The following is a 20,411-nucleotide window of genomic DNA, read 5'->3' on the forward strand; positions in this document are numbered from 1 at the left end:
TTTGTTGAAAGAATGAGGGGATTATGAAACGCAAAGGGATGGATATAATGTGCCCACAACAGTAATAAGTACGACTTTGGAGGCAAACTGTCTGGGTTCAAATCCTGTTTCATCACTTGCTATCTGTGGGAAAAATTACTTAACCTCTTCAGGTTTTAGCTTCTTCAGATTTAAGGTGGAACTAGTGGGAGATCACATCGTATGTGGGCATCATAAACCTAAATAATATAACATACATAAAATGTTACCATATTTCTGATAAAAGCTCTCTGTGAATATTATCTTACATCATGTGAATTTCAGTTTTTACATTTTCTAAACTTAAAAATAAAAGTACTGTAGAAGAAGGGGCACCTGGGTGGCTCAGTCGTTAAGCATCTGCCTTCGGCTCAGGTCATGATCCCAGGGTCCTGGGATCGAGCCCCGCGTCGGGCTCCCTGCTCGGCGGGAAGCCTGCTTCTCCCTCTCCCACTCCCCCTGCTTGTGTTCCCTCTCTCGCTGTGTCTCTCTGTCAAATGAATAAATAAAATCTTAAAAAAAAAAGTACTGTAGAAGAATATAGAAAAATGTTAAAGCTCTATTGTAGAAGTTCTTGCCATAATAATAAGGCAAGAAAAAGAAATAAAAGGCATTAAAATTGGAAAGGAAGGCAAGAGAAGAGTCTTTTTAATAAATGGTTTTGGGGAAACTGGACAGCTACATGAAAAAGAATGAAACTAGACCACTTTTTATACCATACACAAATATCAACTTAAAATGGAGTAAAGGCCTAAATGTGAGACCCCCCAAACCATAAAACTCCCAAAAGAAAATATAAACAGTAATCTCTTAGACATATTTATGGACCTATCTCCTCAGGCAAGGAAAACAAAACCAAAAAACTGGTGGGACTATACCAAAATAAAACGTTTTCACACAGCAAAGGAAACCATCAAAAAACCAAAAAGGCAATCTACCAAATAGGAGAAGATATTTGCAAGTGATACCCAAAATATCTATAAAGAAGTTATATAACTCAACACCAAAAAGCAATCTGATTAAAAAATGGTCAGAGACCCTGAAGAGATATTTTTTCCAAAGACATAGAGATGGCCAACATACAAATGAAAATATCACTAATCAATGGCTAGTACAAAAGAGACAAGAAATAGAAAGTGTTGTCAAGGATATGAAGAAAAGAGAACCTCGGGGCACCTGGGCGGCTCAGTCAGTTAAGCATCTGCTTTTGGCTCAGGTTGCGATCCCAGGGTCCGGGATAGAGCCCCACACTGGGCTTTCTGCTTAGGGAGGTATCTGCTTCTCCCTCTCCCTCTGCCCCTTCCCCTACTCATGCTCTCTCTCTCTCACTCTCGCTCTGTCTCAAATAAATAAATAAAAATCTTAAAAAAAATAAAGTTAAAGGGAACCTCATACACTGTTGGTGGGAATGTGAATTTGTGCAGCCACTTAGGGAAACAGAATGAAGGTTCCTCAAAGAAATAAAAGTAAAACTACCATATGATCCAATAACCCTGCTTCTGGGTATTTACCCAAAGAAAATGAAAACACTATTTCAAAAAGATATATATATCCCTATATTACAGCACTGTTTATAATAACCAAGATATGGAAGCAACCCAGTGTCCATCAATAGATGAATGGATAAAGAAAATGTGGTGTATGGAATATTATTTGGGCATTAAAAACAATGAAATCTTGCCATCTGCAATGGTGTGGGTAGAGCTAGAGAGTATAAGGCAAAACAAGATACGTCAGCCAGAGAAAGACAAATACCATATGATCTCACTCATATGTGGAACTTAAGAAACAAAGAAAGACAAACTAAGAAACAGACTCTTAACTATAGAGAACAAACTGAGGCGGGGAAGTTGGGGGGAAAGAGGGAAATAGGTGATGGGGATTAAAGAATACACTTATCTTGATAAAAAATAAAAAATTTAAAAAATTAGAAATGGAGTAAAATGATTTCTATTTACATATGACATGATCCTATATATAGAAAATCTTTTAAAAAACCCACACATAAAAAGTACTACGGCTAGGGGTGCCTGGGTGGCTCAGTCATTAAGCATCTGCCTTCGGCTTGGGTCACGATCTCAGGGTCCTGAGATCGAGGCCCGCATCGGGCTCCCTGCTCAGCGGGAAGCCTGCTTCTCCCTCTCCCACTCCCCCTGCTTGTGTTCCTGCTCTCACTGTCTCTGTCAAATAAATAAATAAAATCTTTAAAAAAAATACTACAGCTAATAAATTCGTAAACTTAGATTAACACACAAAAATCAGTTGTGTTTTAATATACCATGAAGGAACAATCTGAAAAGGAAATTAAGAAAATAATTCTATACACAATTGTATCCAAGAGAATAAAATATCTAGGAATAAATTTAACCAAGGGGGGGCGCCTGGGTGGCTCAGTCGTTAAGTGTCTGCCTTCGGCTCAGGTCACGGTCCCAGGGTCCTGGGATCGAGCCCCGCATTGGGCTCCCTGCTCGGCGGGAAGCCTGCTTCTCCCTCTCCCACTCCCCCTGCTTGTGTTCCCGCTCTTGCTGTGTTTCTGTCTGTCAAATAAATAAAATAAATACACTTAACCAAGGAAGTGAAAAAACACTGACAATTACAAAACACTGGCTGTAAGAAATTAAAGACCCCAATACATGGAAAGACATCCTTTGTTCATGGACTGGAAGACTTATTATTGTTAAGATTCCAATATTCTCTCCAAAGCAGTTTACAGATTCAATGCAGATAAAAATTCTAATGGTTTTTGTTTTCTTTTTTGCAAAAATGGAAAACGTGACCCTCAAATTCATATGGAATCCCAAGGATCCTCAAATAGCCAAAACAAAATTTAAAAAGAACAAAGCTGGAAGGCTTACGCTTCCTGATCTCAGAAATCAAAACGGAGTGGTCCTGCTATGAGCCAGATATAGAGACTAACAAAGTAGAAGGAAGAGTCCAGAAATAAACTCATATATCTATAGCCAACTAATTTTCAACAAGTATGCCAAGATCATTCAGTGGGCAAAGAATAGTTTTTCAATAAGTGGTGTTCACTTCACCTAGGTAAATCATCATGTTGCAGGTCTGAGGCTAATGCATGACTACTTTAGGGCAAGCCAGTTCTGGCAACTCTGTCCTCCAACCCATGATAGGTGCTCACAGGACCAAGTTCTTCTCTCTTGCAGTACTGAACCCAAATGGAATTACTGAGTAATTAATTAATCCTGGCCCCATCCTGAGGGCACAGATCATGTCTATTTTCTTCAAGACCACATTTCCAGTGTTGTTGTACAGAGGAGGCAGGGAGGAACTGTTTCAGGAGAAAATAATGCCACAGGGGTTACTTTTCAGTCAACTGCTTTATATCTCAAGCAGTTTATCTTAGTAAGACAGATGAGATTTGAAGTTGATCACAGAAGAATCAAAAACATACCTATTATCCCAAGTTTAGCAGCAAACATCAGAGATATTCCAATGGGAAAACCAAAAACATAATAACCAATGGCATTCAAGATAGCACCAATCTTTTGTTTTCCTGTACCTCGAAGGACTCCCCCGCAGGTGCCCTAAAGAGAGGAATACCAAAACCAACACTGCAATCATTTACCTGTCATCACATCAAGTTTGGATTACTACATTAATACATCACAAGTCTGGATACGGTCAGTTCTCAAAACGAGAACCACACATTATGTAAGAGATAAAGAAAAATGTTTTGCTTCTAAGGTTACATTAACAACTTTCATCAGAAAGCCATCAGGTAACATCATTTAAATCTCTATTTAAACATATTTTGTCGGGAGCCTGGGTGGCTCAGTGGGTTAAGCGTCCTACTCTGATTTGGGCTCAGGTCATGATCTCAGGGTTGTGGGATCGAGCCCTACATCAGGCTCCACACTCAGCGCAGAGTCTGCTTAAGTTTCTCTCTCCTTCTCCCTCTGCCCCTCCCTACCAAAATAAATAAATCCTTAAAAAATATTTTGTAAAAGCACATGTTAAAAAATGTAGAGCTTCACTGATGGAAATCTCAGCAGAAACCAGTCTGATATCATGGCTGAAAAATATTAATGCGATCATGGGCTTCAGAAATGCCCAGAACCAGAGTGGCAACGATCGTCTTGTTTTCTTCCACATTATTCTTAACACAGCCAGTGTTCAACTGGGTACCCCATCTTCAGAGCGACGTTAACAAACATTAGAAATTCCTTGGGGGAAAAAGCAAGATGGCAAATGTACCCAGAAATCATCTCATGAGGGCTAATTGCTGAAATTGGGAATAAGCCTCAAGGCATCATTCCAGCGTACAGAAGAAGGGTCTCCAAATACCTACAAATCTAGAGAAAATCAGCCTAGGGAAACACTTTTTAGTGGTCAGAGTTAACTCAAAGGTGGCCTCGCCTGCCTTGGACGATACAGCAGAGATCACGTGATCACTTGGTTAGGATGTCACACAGGGCATTCAGGCCCCAGATAAAGAAGTGGAGGTTGGATGGCTCTGGTTTCTTCCACCTTGAGATGCTATACTCTACCGTGACCCATCTTTTCCACAAATGGCTAAGAATGCCTGAAGCAAGAGCTCTCTCTTCTCAAAGATGAAATCACAGACGTTTAATTCAAAAGTTAGAAACACAAATTTTGCCATGTATATTAGACCAAAATCACTCCAAATACTCACCGCAAGTGCATCGAATAGATGAAAGGGAGCAAAAATAGGCATCACTTGGCTCACAAGGTAAATGATATCTCTGTTGGAGGAAAAGAAAGTAGTCAGTGACTCAAAAATCACATATCAATGGAGTACTAATTAACTACGGATCTGACAAACCTAAGGAATTGATCAGGTAATTCGGTGAAAACACTACTTTTCTAGTTGACAAAACGAGTACACAATAAAGCCTCACTAATTTAAGTTCTGTTAGTTAGAATTTGGGGTAAAAGGGACACGGTCTAGGCTGCCGCTATGGAGGATAACTGTTGGAAGTTTTGTTTATGAGTATAAAAATGTGCAGGTTGGAAAAAAAGGTTTCAGCCTGTGTATGGTAATCTTCCTCTGCAAATGGGAGTCTTCCTCAAAACTGGAGGTGAAAGTCAGTGTTCATACAGGAAACATTCATGGATCCTCTGAACTCTGATTATGGTGGGAGATCTGCCTGGGGAGGGACTACAGCGGAGGTCCTGGGATTTTGGAGAGAGACACAGCAGAGCTGGAGGTGACTAAGGTCCTGCATGACGGAGCCAATGTGGTTGCGATACATGAGACAGACTATCATATGCTCCCTGAAGGAATTTGTCCTGCTTCCCTACCATTCACCCTAAATGGGAAGACTGCTGGTCGACAGCGACCACCCCCACAGCCTGGGGTCAGCCCTCTCACCAGGAGTCACCTCTTTGGCACAGACATAGGACTGTAAAGTGACCACTCTGTACACTATTCTCTACTAATCAAAACGACAATGTGGTCTTTCATTCAAACGGACATTAACCCAGTGTTCACCAGCCACTGAAGAAAATCCACAGCACCAAAAAAAAAGGAAAGACCAAAATGAGGGTGCAGAATAGTTGACACAAAGAGCTGACATTTCTCTAAGCAAACACAGAACGCAAGGAAAAAGAAGCAGATGGAAAAAAAATGAAATGGAAAAGATGAACACTAAAATAAAATGTTCTATTTAAGGACCAGATAAGGAAACAGACTTGGCAAAACCCTAAATTTCAATTTGAAAGATAAAGCTGAGGAAATATGCCAAAACACAGAGACAGAAAATGAGAGAAAAGAGACAATTCGGATTAATCCTTAAGTTCTACCATTTATATGTTACCCAGAACTAAAGAAAAATCCAGTGCCTCACACTGAAAGTCTATAAAATGCCACACTGAATAAAAGAAAAAGATTCACCTATACCTAAGCACATCCAAGGACAAAAGGAATATCTGAAAGAGTTCCAGAAAAAAAAATTTTTCCTTCAAAAGGGTAAGAGTCAGATTAGTATGAAAAGTCTATATCTGGTGGACTAGGAAGCTCCAAGAACCAATCCTTTTACCAAAACAGTCCTTGAACTGGCAGGAAATGTCAAAATCAACCATTTTCAGAACTCTGGAGTCTAGCTGAAAACTTGCAGCAAGAACACTTGATGAAGGAAGAGGCTAATTAAGCATCCATGAATTTCGGTGTTTTGCATAGTAGCTACCATTTCCCATCCCCTGGTTCCCATGACAGGCAGCTATAGGGATGGCTGCCTGCATTCCTGATGTGGCTTATTGGTGGCATATTGGACAATAAGGATCGTTTCCTCCAAAAATCAGAATTGCGTGTTTTGCTCTCCTTGGCAGTTCACTAAGGGATTGGCATAGAGGCTGCCCACTGTCTCAACCCCTTTGGGCTGAAGTGCCTTCCATGTAGTGCCTGTCAAATTATTTAGAGACAGAACTTCTAAAAGATATTTCTTTTGGGGGCACCTGGGTGGCTCAGTCGGTTAAGTGCCAGCCTTTGGCTCAGGTCATGATCGCAGGGTCCTGGGATCGAGCCCCACATCGGGCTCCCTGCTCGGGGCAAAGCCTGCTTCTCCCTCTCCCTCTGCCTGTTGCTTGTGTTCCCTCTCTCACTGTCTCTGTCAGATAAATAAATAAAATCTTTAAAAAAAATAAAATAAAATAAAAAATATCTCTTTTCTTATTGGATCAAGACATTTAAGGAAATCTGTCAGACCACTGGCTGACTGAGGAGATAAGAGACACCATACATGACAGGGAAAACACTCTTCGTAAAAAGTAGTTTGGAAAAACACTAAACAAATGGACAAATACAGAACAGCAATGAGAACAAGTAAGAACAGCAATTCCCAAGGAAAGAGAACCTGATCTCCAGAGTTATCTCATTACAATATTCAAAATGTAATTCCAACAAAAACAACCCACAAGCATTCAAAGAAAGAGGAAAGTATGGCCCATGCACAGGTAAAAGATATATTGTCAGAAACTGACAAATATCGTCAGAATCAATTTTTTTGGAACTCTGGAAATTAACCAAACGCTTGCAGTGACCTGGGGAGTGTTTCTTCAAGAAAAGTTGATGCAGGGGGAGGAGCAAGATGGCGGAGGAGTAGGAGACCTGGATTTTGTCTGGTCTCAAGAATTCAGCTGGCTAGGGATCAAACCATTCTGAACACCTGCGAACTCAACAGCAGATCGAAGAAAAGAATAGCAACAACTCTCTGAACAGAGAAGCGACCACTTACTGGAAGGTAGTGCGGAGAAGTGACTCCGAGGCGATATTCGGGAGGATAGACGGCGGGGGAGGGGGCCTCCGTGGGCCGCTTCTGGCAAGTGCTAGAGCCGTGGAGCACAAAATCGGAACTTTTAGAAGCCGGATCCGCTGAGGGACGTCGCTCCAGTGGCTAAGCGGAGGGTGGAACCCTCGCGGGACAGTGTGGTCTCAGGACCCTCGGGGGCACAGAAAGACCAGGGGGTGCCTGAGTGCAGCAGAGCTCCCAGGGATCGGAGCGGGGAAGCCGGCTGCAGAGACGGAGCCGAGGCGCGGGCTCTCAGCTCGGGGTTGCCATAAACTGTGATCCGCGGCCCAGTCGGGCCACTGCTCCTCCAGCAGGGACCCAACAAGCGGCAGAGCCGGGGAGACTCCCCTTCCTCCCCCGGGAGGAGCGGCGCGGGAGCGCACCGCGGGGATCTGCTGGGTTTGGAGACTCCACACAGGGTCGGGTGCCAGAGATAGAAACGCTCGGTCACAGGCCGGGTGAGCACGGAGTGCGGGCCGGAGACCGGGGAGACGGGAGTGACTGCTTTTCTCTGGGGGCGCACTGAGGAGCAGGGGCCCGAGTTCTCAGCTCCTCCGGGTGGAGATTGGGAGGCCACCATTTTCACCCTGGTCCTCCAAAGCTTGCAGGGAACAAAAGCTCCTGAGAGCAAACCCGAGCAGCTTGCTTAGCCCCGACCGACAAGGGCGGGGCAATTCCGCCTCCGGCAAAGACATTTGGGAACCACGGCAACAGGCCCCACCCCCAGAAGATCAGCATGAACAGCCCGCCAAGACCAAGTTTACCGATCAAGGAGAACGGGAGAACTCCAGCGCTAGGGGAGTACTGCACATAGAATTCATGGCTTTTTTACCATGATTCTTTAGTCTTTCAAAGTTAATTTTTTTAACTTTTTTTTAAATTTTTCTTTTCTCTTCCCAACATCTTATCAATCCCTTTTTTAAAAAAACATTTTTTTCACTTTTAGAGGCATATTCTATCCCTTCATAGTAGTTACCCTTATTTTTGACATATATATGTAAGTTGATCTCTCTTTAAAATTTTGAGATACAGTTTCTTCTAACAGATCAAAATATACCCTAAATCTCTAGTGTATGGCTTTGTTCTAGTCTCCTGCCTGATCACATTCTCTCCCCCCTTTTTTTTTAAATCCCCTTCTTTCTTTTTTCAAACTTCTTATCAATTCCTTTTATAAAATTTTTTATACTTTTCATCTTTACAGTCATATTCTATCCCTTCAACGTATCAACCCTTAATTTGTACATATATAAGTCTTTCTTTCTTTAAAATTTTGGGAGGCCCTTTCTTCTAACAGACCAAAATACACCCAAAATCTAGTGTGTGGCACTGATCACCAGCCTGATCATATTTGATCATACTCTGTTTTTGTTTTGTTCTGTTTTTGTTTGTTTTTATCTTTTTTTTTCTCTCTTTCTTTTTCTTTCTTTTCCCCTGGTTTCAGGTCTTTTCTGATTTATCTAGAATATATTTTCTGGCGACATTGTTACCCTGTTAGCATTTTGTTCTCTCATTCATCTATTCTCCTCTGGACAAAATGACAAGACGGAAAAAATCACCTCAGCAAAAAGAACAAGAGGTAGTACCATCTGCCAGGGACCTACTCAATACGCACATTAGTACGATGTCGGACCTAGAGTTCAGAATCATGACTGAAGATACTAGCTGGGCTTGAAAAAAGCATGGAAGTTATTAGAGAAACCCTTTCTGGAGAAATAAAAGAACCAAAATCTAACCAAGTCGAAATCAAAAAGGCTATTAATGAGGTGCAATCAAAAATGGGGGCACTAACTGCTAGGATAAATGAGGCAGAAGAGAGATTCAGCAATATAGAAGATGAAATGATGGAAAATAAGGAAGCTGAGAAAAAGAGAGAGAAACAACTACAGGATCACGAGGGCAGAATTTGAAAGATAAGCAATACCATAAGACGAAACAACATTAGGATAATTGGGATCCCAGAAGAAGAAGAAAGAGAGAGAGGGGCAGAAGGTATATTGGAGCAAATAATAGCAGAGAACTTCCCTAATGTGGGGAAGGAAACAGGCATCAAAATCAGGAGGCACAGAGAACCCCTCTCAGAATCAATAAAAATAGGTCAACACCCCGATATCTAAAGTAAAACTTACAAGTCTCAGAGACAAAGAGAAAATCCTAAAAGCAGCTCGGGAGAAGAGATATGTAACCTATAAGGGTAGAAACATTAGATTGGCAACAGACCTATCCACAGAGACCTGGCAGGCCAGAAAGGACTGGCATGGTATCTTCAGAGCACTAAATGAGAAAAATATGCAGCCAAGAATACTATATCCAGCTAGGCTGTCATTGAAAATAGAAGGAGAGATAAAAAGCTTCCAGGACAAACAAAAACTAAAGGAATTTGCAAACACGAAACCAGCCCTACAAGAAATATTGAAAGGGGTCCTCTAAACAAAGAGAGAGCCTAAAAGCAGCATAGATCAGAAAGGAACGCAGACAATATACAGTAACAGTCACCTTACAGGCAATACAATAGCACTCAATTCATATCTTTCAGTAGTTACCCTGAATGTAAATGGGCTAAATGCCCCAATCAAAAGACACAGGCTATCAGATGGGATTAAAAAATAAGACCCATCGATATGCTGTCTGCAAGAGACTCATTTTAGACCCAAAGACACCCCCAGATTGAAAGTGAGGGGGTGGAAAACCATTTCCCATGCTAATGGACACCAAAAGAAAGCTGGGGTGGCAATCCTTATATCAGACAAATTAGATTCTAAACCAAAGACTGTAATAAGAGATGAGGAAGGACATTATATCCTACTTAAAGGGTCTATCCAACAAGAAGATCTAACAATTGTAAATATCTATGCCCCTAATGTGGGAGCAGCCAATTATATAAGGCAATTAATAACAAAAGCAAAGAAACACATTGACAACAATACAGTAATAGTGGGGGACTTTAACACCCCCCTCACTGAAATGGACAGATCATCTAAGCAAAAGATCAACAAGGAAATAAAGACTTTAAATGACACACTGGACCAAATGGACTTCACAGACATATTCAGAACATTCCATCCCGAAGCAACAGAATACACATTCTTCTCTACTGCCCATGGAACATTCTCCAGAACAGATCACATCCTAGGTCACAAATCAGGTATCAACCGGTACCTGAAGACTGGGATCATTCCCTGCATATTTTTGGACCACAATATTTTGAAACTGGAACTCAATCACAAGAGGAAAGTTGGAAAGAACTCAAATACACGGAGGCTAAAGAGCATTCTACTAAAGAATGAATGGGTCAACCAGGAAATTAAAGAAGAATTAAAAAAATTCATGGAAACCAATGAAAATGAAAACACAGCTGTTCAAAATCTTTGGGATGCAGCAAAGGCAGTCCTAAGAGTAAAGTATATAGCAATACAAGCCTTTCTCAAGAAACAAGAAAGGTCTCAAATGCACAACCTAACCCTACACCTAAAGGAGCTAGAGAAAAAACAGCAAATACAGCCTAAACCCAGCAGGAGAAGAGAAATAATAAAGATCAGAGCAGAAATCAATGAACTAGAAACCAAAAGAACAGTAGAACAGATCAACGAAACTAGGAGCTGGTTCTTTGAAAGAATTAACAAGATTGATAAACCCCTGGCCAGACTTATCAAAAAGAGAAAGGACCCAAATAAATAAAATTGTGAATGAAAGGAGAGACCACAACCAACACCAAAGAAATACAAACAATTATAAGAACATATTATGAGCAACTCTATGCCAGCAAACTAGATAACTTGGAAGAAATGGATGCATTCCTAGAGATGTACCAACTACCAAAACTGAACCAGGAAGAAAGAGAAAACCTGAACAGACCTATAACCACAAAGGAAATTGAAGCAATCATCAAAAATCTCCCAACAAACAAAAGCGCAGGGCCAGATGGCTTCTCAGGGGAATTCTACCAAACATTTAAAGAAGCATTAATACCTATTCTCCTGAAACTGTTCCAAAAAATAGAAATGGAAGGAAAACTTCCAAACTTGTTTTATGAGGCCACCATTACCTTGATCCCCAAACCAGACAAAGACCCCATCCAAAAAGAGAATTACAGACCAATATCCTTGATGAACATGGATGTAAAAATTCTCACCAAAATACTAGCCAATAGGATCCAACAGTACATTAAAAGGATTATTCACCACGGCCAAGTGGGATTTATCCCTGGGCTGCAAGGTTGGTTCAACATCCGCAAATCAATCAACGTGACACAATACATTAACAAAAGAAAGAACAAGAATCATATGATCCTCTCAATAGATGCAGAAAAAGCATTTGACAAAGTACAGCATCCTTTCTTGATCAAAACGCTTCAGAGTATAGGGATAGAAGGTACATACCTCAATATCATAAAAGCCACCTATGAAAAACCTACAGCGAATATCATTCTCAATGGGGAAAAACTGAGAGCTTTCCCCCTAAGGACAGGAATGCGGCAGGGATGTCCACTCTCACCACTGCTATTCAACATAGTATTAGAAGTCCTAGCCACAGCAATCAGACAACAAAAAGAAATCAAAGGCATCCAAATCGGCAAAGAGGAAGTCAAACTCTCACCCTTTGCAGATGATATGATACTTTATGTGGAAAACCCAAAAGACTCCACCCCAAAACTGCTAGAACTCATACAGGAATTCAGTAAAGTGGCAGAATATAAAATCAATGCACAGAAATCAGTGGCATTTCTATACACCAACAAGACAGAAGAAAGAGAAATTAAGGAGTCGATCCCATTTACAACTGCACCCAAAACCATAAGATATCTAGGAATAAATCTAACCAAAGAGGCAAAGGATCTGTACTCAGAAAATTATAAAATACTCATGAAAGAAATTGAGGAAGACACAAAGAAATGGAAAAACGTTCCATGCTCACGGACTGGAAGAACAAATATTGTGACGATGTCAATGCTACCTACAGCAATCTACACATTCAATGCAATCCCCGTCAAAATACCATCCACTTTTTTCAAAGAAATGGAACAAATAATCGTAAAATTTGTATGGAACCAGAAAAGACCCCGAATAGCCAGAGGAATGTTGAAAAAGAAAAGCAAAGATGGCGGCATCACAATTCCGGACTTCGAGCTCTATTACAAAGCTGTCATCATCAAGACAGTATGGTACTGGCACAAAAACAGACACATAGATCAATGGAACAGAACAGAGAGCCCAGAAATGGACCCTCAACTCTATGGTCAACTCATCTTTGACGAAGCGGGAAAGAATGTCCAATGGAAAAAAAACAGTCTCTTCAACAAATAGTGTTGGGAAAATTGGACAGCCACATGCAGAAGAATGAAACTGGACCATTTCCTTACACCACACACAAAAATAGACTCCAAATGGTTGAAAGACCTAAACGTGAGACAGGAGTCCATCAAAATCCTAAAGGAGAACACAGGCAGCAGCCTCTTCGAGCTCAGCTGTAGCAGCTTCTTCCTAGAAACATCGCCAAAGGCGAGGGAAGCCAGGGCAAAAATGCACTACTGGGATTTCAAGATAAAAAGCTTTTGCACAGCAGAAGAAACAGTCAACAAAACCAAAAGACAACCAACAGAATGGGAGAAGATACTTGCAAATGACATATCAGATAAAGGGCTAGTATCCAAAAAAAATTTTTTTTAAAAGATTTTATTTATTTGACAGAGAGAGACACAGCGAGAGAGGGAACACAAGCAGGGGGAGTGGGAGAGGGAGAAGCAGGCTTCCCGCTGAGCAGGGAGCCCTATGTGGGGCTCGATCCCAGGACCCTGGGATCATGACCTGAGCTGAAGGCAGACGTTCAACGACTGAGCCACCCAGGTGCCCCAAGTATCCAAAATCTATAAAGAACTTCTTATACTCAACACCCAAAGAACAAATGATCCGATCAAGAAATGGGCAGAAGACATGAACAGACATTTTTCCAAAGAAGACATCCAAATGGCCAACAGACACATGAAAAAGTGCTCAACATCGCTCGGCATCAGGGAAATCTAAATCAAAACCTCAATAAGATACCACCTCACACCCGTCAGAATGGCTAAAATTAACAAGTCAGGGAACGACAGATGTTGGCGGGGATGCGGAGAAAGGGGAACCCTCCTACGCTGTTGGTGGGAATGCAAGCTGGTGCAGCCACTCTGGAAAACAGTATGGAAGTTCCTCAAACAGTTGAAAATAGAGCTACCCTACGATCTAGCAATTGCACTACTGGGTATTTACACAAAGATACAAATGTAGGGATCCGAAGGGGTACGTGCACCCCGGTGTTTATAGCAGCAATGTCCACAATAGCCAAACTGTGGAAAGAGCCAAGATGTCCATCGACAGATGAATGGATAAAGAAGATGTGGTATATATATATATATCCAATGGAATATTATGCAGCCATCAAAAGGAATGAGATCTTACCATTTGCAATGATGTGGATGGAACTGGAGGGTGTTATGCTGAGTGAAATAAGTCAATCAGAGAAAGACATGTATCATATGACCTCACTGAGATGAGGAATTCTTAATCTCAGGAAACAAACTGAGGGTTGCTGGAGTGGTGGGGGGTGGGAGGGAGGGGGTGTCTGGGTGATAGACATTGGGGAGGGTATGTGCTATGGTGAGCGCTGTGAATTGTACAAGACTGTTGAATCACAGATCTGTACCTCTGAAACAAATAATGCAATCTATGTTAAGAAAAAAAAAAGAAGAGCAGGAGAGGAAGAATGAAGGGGAGTAAGTCGGAGGGGGTGACAAACCATGAGAGATGACGGACTCTGAAAAACAAACTGAGGGTTCTAGAGGGGAAGGGGTGGGGGGATGGGTTAGCCTGGTGATGGGTATTAAAGAGGGCACATTCTGCGTGGAGCACTGGGTGTTATGCACAAACAATGAATCATGGAACACTACATCACAAACTAATGATCTAATGTATGGTGATTAACATAACAATAAAAAATTTAAAGAAAAGAAAAGTTGATGTATCTTGGTAATAACGACGAGCTTTGTGGTGTTTTAACTGTCCTTAGTACCATCCCTTGCTCCCAGCTCAGCTGTAACCTTGAAAAATAACAGCTTATATTTCCAAGACTGGAGGAGGAAGAATGAGTTGAACTTTTTCAAAGCTTCATGCCCAAAGAATAGTTATTATTTTGCAGATAGACCACCTGTCTGTTTGTTCCTTAGACTCCACTTGAAAGGCCGTCTTTATTTCATCTGACTCAAACTTGCCCAGTGCTAGCCCTGATCTCTGAGAGATGTTTGTCAAAAGTATTATTAAGTAATAAAACCGAATTTCGGGGTGCCTGGGTGGCTCAGATGGTTAGGTGTCTGCCTTCAGCTCGGGTCATGATCCCAGGGTCCTGGGATCGAGCCCCGCATCAGGCTCCCTGCTTGGCAGGGGAGCCTGCTTCTCCCTCTCCCACTGCTGTTGCCCCTGCTTGTGCTCTCTCGCTCTATCAAATAAAGAAAATCTTAAAAATAAATAAATAAATAATTTCTTCAGAGGAGTAATCTGAGGCAACCAGTGAAAATTACTGAAGCTTTTTCATAAAGAGGATCTGGTTTATACAAAATACACTTCGTTATATCAAGATAATTGTGCAAACACATAATTACAGAAAATATGGTAAAATTCAACCTAAGATTGAGTTAGTGATCTATACAAATTCTGCCCTTTTGATTCAGGCGTGCAGGGAGTCCATATGCTGTGCATTGGGAGGTGCCTTTCTGGGGATGAAGATACTCCATGTGCTTTTTCTGTGTCTCTGAGCAAAACCAGCATTGAGCACAAGAGAAACCCCACTCAGGTTTGATAAATAAAGAAACTGGGTATTGGAGGAGGGGGGATGGTTACCATGGGCTTCCTTCACCCAAATTCCTTCAAATTTAGTACTGTGGTTCTCATTCCTGGCTGCACTACGGATTTTCCTGCGAAGGAAAATAGTACTCACCTCTTAGAACCAGAAAAGTACACTGGAAAAAAAAAAAAAAGCAAGCATGAAACAGAAAACATTTCTCAAAAAGAGGAGTACATACCTGTCACTGGTAAATATGTAGGCAACCACATCTTTCAAAGCTGCAATTAAAACGCCCACTATGAGCGCACAAACACCTGGAAAATACAGAAGAAGCAACCGGAAATGAAAATTCTCCCGAGTGTAATAAATCCTAGTGCTGGATCCTCAGGAGATAGTTGTGTCAATGAGTTAAGAAATGTGATAATTTAGGGTGCCTGGGTGGCTCAGATGGTTAAGCATCTGCCTTCGGCTCAGGTCATAATCCCAGTGTCCTGGGATCGAGCCCCGCATTGGGCTCCCTGCTCAGTGCAGAGCCTGCTTCTCCCTCTCCCTCTGCCATTCCCTCTGCTTGTGCTCTTATCTCTATCTCTCTGTCAGATAAATAAATAAAATCTTTAAAAAAAAAAAAAGAAATGTGATAATTTAAAGTGTTTCTTCTTAACTATCTATGAAGAGAGCAAAGATGATCAGATGATTCTGACTCCTTTTTCTAAGGCAGATTCATAGGAAAGATGTCAGTACAATCAGAATCTTCTCTAACTGCTCAGATTCCACAGCATTAAAGCTGCCATAGAGGAGGCAGGGATCCAGGAACGTGGAGAAGCAGGCACCGAGACTTTGGTCAGAAAATGAGCCTGCAGATGATAACAACTGGAACATTTTTCAACGGTACCAAGCGTAACATTATGTCTTTGGTACCTAACGATAGAAAATCATAATGAGAAGTTTTATTTAACTGAGTAAACTGGAAAGAGCTTAAAGAATACTTCAGTTGAGTTTATAAAGGTAAATCAATTCCCTAGAGAAATTCTGATGTGTGTATTTTAACTTAACAGACAAAACTCAGGACGGGCGCCGGGGAGCGGAACCGCTCAAACTCACCCGCACACAGGAGAACGGTGATGCTGGAGTACCGAGCCTGCTCAGCATTCCCTGCACCTAGAGCGTTGCCCACGCGGACACTGGCCGCCACACCAAAGCCAAGGGGCAGCTGAGAATGAACAATCACAAATCGTAAGAAGTCAGAGGGCCTGAGAGTTAGAATATTAGTGCCCCAGAGTCCAACCACATGGGAACCCTAGAGACAGTAATCTGTGTTCTAGAACTGGTTCTATGACATCCAAGCCGTGTGAGCATAATCAAACTGCTCAGTCTCACCGACTCCCAATTTCTTCACTGCTGAAGAAATCTAGGGGCTGCCCTGACTGCTCCCTGTGTCAAGTACATCAGGGCAGAATCCCTGAATGAAGCGGGACTTGAAGACCAAGCATCTCCTTTATTGGCTAAACAGACACCATCAAGACTTAATTCAATCTAGCTACATTCTACAAGAGATTTAATGTATTACAAATATATAAATAATCTGTAAAAATTAAATGAACCCTGTGAAAAAAGCACTTAGAACAAAGCCTGGCACACCGTAGGAACTCCATCAACACTGATGGAATCGGACTCCATTAACTCCATCATGTCCAATATCCCATACAGCTAATAATCCAGGACACTAACTTACATCCCTTCAAAATAACAAAATTTTATTTTCCATCATTCATTATGGAAATCTGAAGCTATGAGCTTCCTTGCTTCTTGAATAGACCATTATTCACCCTTCAGGGTCATCCTTTTGACCTTCTATTATTACTCTGTAAAACAATGTCGCCCTCGGGATCTGTTCGGGTTGTATAGAAGACTCTGGTTTTAGCCCTCATGTCTGCTGACAATTTATACATCGGCTTGAACTTCTCATTCCTACTAGAAACAGCATCTTCCCAACGACCTCTAACTTGTTACTGTTTTGATAACTGGCCTGAATTGGTAAAAAATAAATAAATAAAATAAATAAATAAATAAAATTATATATAAATATATACACAGAGAGAGAGACACACAGACAGACAGACTCACTACAAACAGCACAGCCAGATCCCACTGCCTACTTGGATCTCCCTCTCAGCCTCACCGCACACAGAGAGACTAGGCTAAAATAAAAAAGCAAAGTGGGGGAGCTCCCTGTGTGGTATGAACACCTCAGAACCAAGCCCTTCTTGTCTTGGGGACAGTGGGGTGGAGCAGCGGTTGGCGAAGGAGGTCAGGCTGCCTGCTCCCCGTTCTTCACCCATAAACCCTAAAATGAAGATGTCACTTGATAGATACCACCTTTGTACTCGGTTCCCTACTGGTCCTTCCCACTTAGGGGAAAAGTCTGTTGGAGAAAAATTCCCAAACAACAAGGTCCGAAAAGCCATGCCAGCCATTTATTTTATAAAGCAATGTATTCATTCTCTCATAAGTACAAAGGGACTAATAAAGATCACCAGATCTTTGAGGAAAACCAAAGAACACATGCCCCCCAAAGACCAAGATAAACAAAAGACCAACTGAGCTCAGAGGGAACAATGAGGTGACTGAAAGCACGGAAGAGAACATTTGAAGGTTCAACTTAGTACCCTACGACATTTAACAGATAATGCAGCATAAAACAAGAACAGGTTCCCATAAAGAAGGGACTGTAAGAGAAAAAGAGGGTTCTTGGAAATTAAAAACAAAAGTGAAAAGATTTAAAACCAAAAGAGATTATTTTATTTTTTAAGATTTTATTTATTTACTTATTTATTTAACAGAGCGAGCGAGACAGAGAGAGGCAGTGACAGAGGGAACACAAGCAGGGGGAGTGGGAGAGGGAGAAGCAGGCTTCCCGCAGAGCAGGGAGCCCGATGCGGGGCTCGATCCCAGGACCCTGGGATCATGACCTGAGCCGAAGGCAGTCACTTAACCAACTGAGCCACCCAGGTGCCCCAGAGATTTTTTTAATGGATGAAAAAAAAAAAGAAGTTCGGTACTGGAGGTCAACCTCCACCTAATAGGAAATTAAAAAGAGAGAATAGAAAAGAGGTACAGGAAAGGGAGAAAGAGTAATATCTTTAAAACTTCTCAGAGTTGAGAGAAACAAAAGTCTTCAGTCAGAAAGGGTATATACCAAACGCTCATAAGCAGGGAAAGCAAAGAAGAACCTTCACAGAAAATCACACTTGAGAAATTTCACAACTACATGGATAAAGAAATAAATGCTAGAATTTTCAAAGAGAAAAACCATGTTGTCACAAAGGAATAAGAACCAGATTAAGATCAGACTTCACAGGAGTAACTCAATGCCAGATGAACGTACAGCAATGCCTTAAAAATTCTGAGGGAAGACTGCTTTGAACCTACAATTCTATACTCAGCCAAGTTACTGAGCAAGTATATGGGGAAAATAAAGGCTCTTTCAAGTGTGCATGGCTCACAGCTTACCCTCCATATAATCTTAGGAAAAAGTTCTTTGACTAAATAATCCATTTTTTTTTTTTTAAGAGAGTGGGAAGGGGCAGTAGGAGAGGGAGAGAAAGAGAATCCTGCGTAGGATCTACGCTCAGCGTGGAGCCCAATGTGGGGTTTGAACTCACAACCCTGAGATTATGATGTCAGCTGAAATCAAGAGTCAGATGCTTAACCAACTGAGCCACTCAGGTGCCCCAATAATCCAAATATGTTTTTAAAGGAATATAATAAAGTAGAAGTGAGATCCAAGAAACTGTAGACTTAACTCATGAGGACAGTGAAAAATAATTGTGGTATTAAAAAAAATAATAAAAAATAAAAAATAAAACAAATTAAAAAAAGAAAAAAGAAAAATAATTGTGGTATGACAGTTGTAGGGCACCCCAGGAAGAAGTCTAGAGCTCAGGGATACAAATTAAAGCAGGGAATCAAAGAGCCCTAAGCTCTTCAAGAAGAAAAGGGAATCATACCAAACAGTCTAACACTGTGTGACCTCAGTAGAAGGGTGAGGGTATACGCCGCTCTGTCGACAAGAAATAAACAAATCCTATGAAAAAGGCCTCCAAAACTTAAAAAAAGGCTGTACAGAAAAGCCATAGTCTAAATATGAAGCAAACTAAAATACATGATTTTGATAACTGATGAAAGCAAGAAAAAAATAATACACATCACCTTTTACTCGTAAAAGTCTCTCTCCAGTGGAAGCCTAGGTGTCTACTGGGATATTTCGTTCCCATCCAATGCACACCATCACTTAGGTCCGCACATAATTCTATACAAACAATCCTAAGTGTTACTTATTGGTTTCTAGACTTTCAGACAAGTTCTAAAACATGAAAGAGATGACAGAACACAATTCAAAGGTTATAGCCTTTACAAAATAAAGACAAGGACAGAGCTGAAAGGCAGCATGACGCCATGATTAAGAACTTGAACACTCAGAGGGGAGGCCTCTGGGATCAGATCTTAGCCAGTTACTTCCCTGAACTTGGACAAATTCCCTTCTCTGGATCCCAGTTTCTCTGTCCGTGGATAGGTGGGAAATAGCAGGAAATACCTCACATGGCGTTCCGTGAGTTACTCTTTGTAAAGTGTTTAGAATGGTGCCTGGCCCATGGCATGTGGCTGTTATTAACACCTTATGGGATTTGGGAGGCAACTGAGAAGAGAGATGTAAAGAAATGTAAGGACACAATGTTCCTCATCTTTTAACTTAAGAGATTAAGTTGCAGTGTCCATAAAGTTGATGGGTCAAGGAAGAGAGGTGTACCTTTATTATTTCGGGTCCCAAAAGTAACCACCAAGAGAAGGAGAAATAACTGCCACCTCAAAGTAGAGGGAGATGTTGTGGAAAGTGAGTGGGAGTCCTCAACCTCTCTAACAGGGAGTCAAAGGCGGTAAGAAATGGAGGAATAAAGCTCTGGGGTCGATCATCAGAACTAAAACCAGAAATGGTTCCGAAGTGGCCAGTTCTGGGGAACCGGCCTCAGAAGGAGGAAGCAAATTTATTTTCAGTTTGTAACCCCCTGAACTACGTGAGCATACTGTGGGCTGCTTGGTATGAACTGCTTTTATAATAAAACATTAAGAATACATAAAAATTTAAAGGAAGGCAGTGAGAGGAATTTGCCAAAAATACAACTGATATAAACAACTTTCGAGTCTAGGCGCTCCTGGGTGGCTCAGTCGGTTGAGTGTCTGACCTGGTTTCAGCTCGGGTCATGATCTCAGTGTCCCGAGATGGAGGCCTGTGTCAGGCTCCATGCTTAGTGGGGGGTC

The 20,411-nt window shown here is 41.4% G+C and overlaps 1 protein-coding gene across 1 annotated transcript in view; it reads right to left on the reverse strand.

Moving 5' to 3' along the window:
* The window catches only part of LOC113939124 (multidrug and toxin extrusion protein 2-like), a 61,799-nt gene that overhangs the window by 7,703 nt on the left and 33,685 nt on the right, over window positions 1-20,411 (reverse strand). Inside the window, exons 11-14 of the mRNA XM_027624695.1 lie at window positions 16,197-16,305; window positions 15,334-15,409; window positions 4,673-4,742; window positions 3,431-3,563 (exon numbers count right to left, since the gene is read on the reverse strand). Coding sequence (XP_027480496.1) covers window positions 3,431-3,563; window positions 4,673-4,742; window positions 15,334-15,409; window positions 16,197-16,305 — 388 coding nt within the window. The remainder of the gene's footprint in view (window positions 1-3,430; window positions 3,564-4,672; window positions 4,743-15,333; window positions 15,410-16,196; window positions 16,306-20,411) is intronic.

This window comes from Zalophus californianus, chromosome 16, assembly GCF_009762305.2.
Source record: "Zalophus californianus isolate mZalCal1 chromosome 16, mZalCal1.pri.v2, whole genome shotgun sequence".
In the NCBI taxonomy this organism is placed as follows: Eukaryota; Metazoa; Chordata; class Mammalia; order Carnivora; family Otariidae; genus Zalophus; species Zalophus californianus.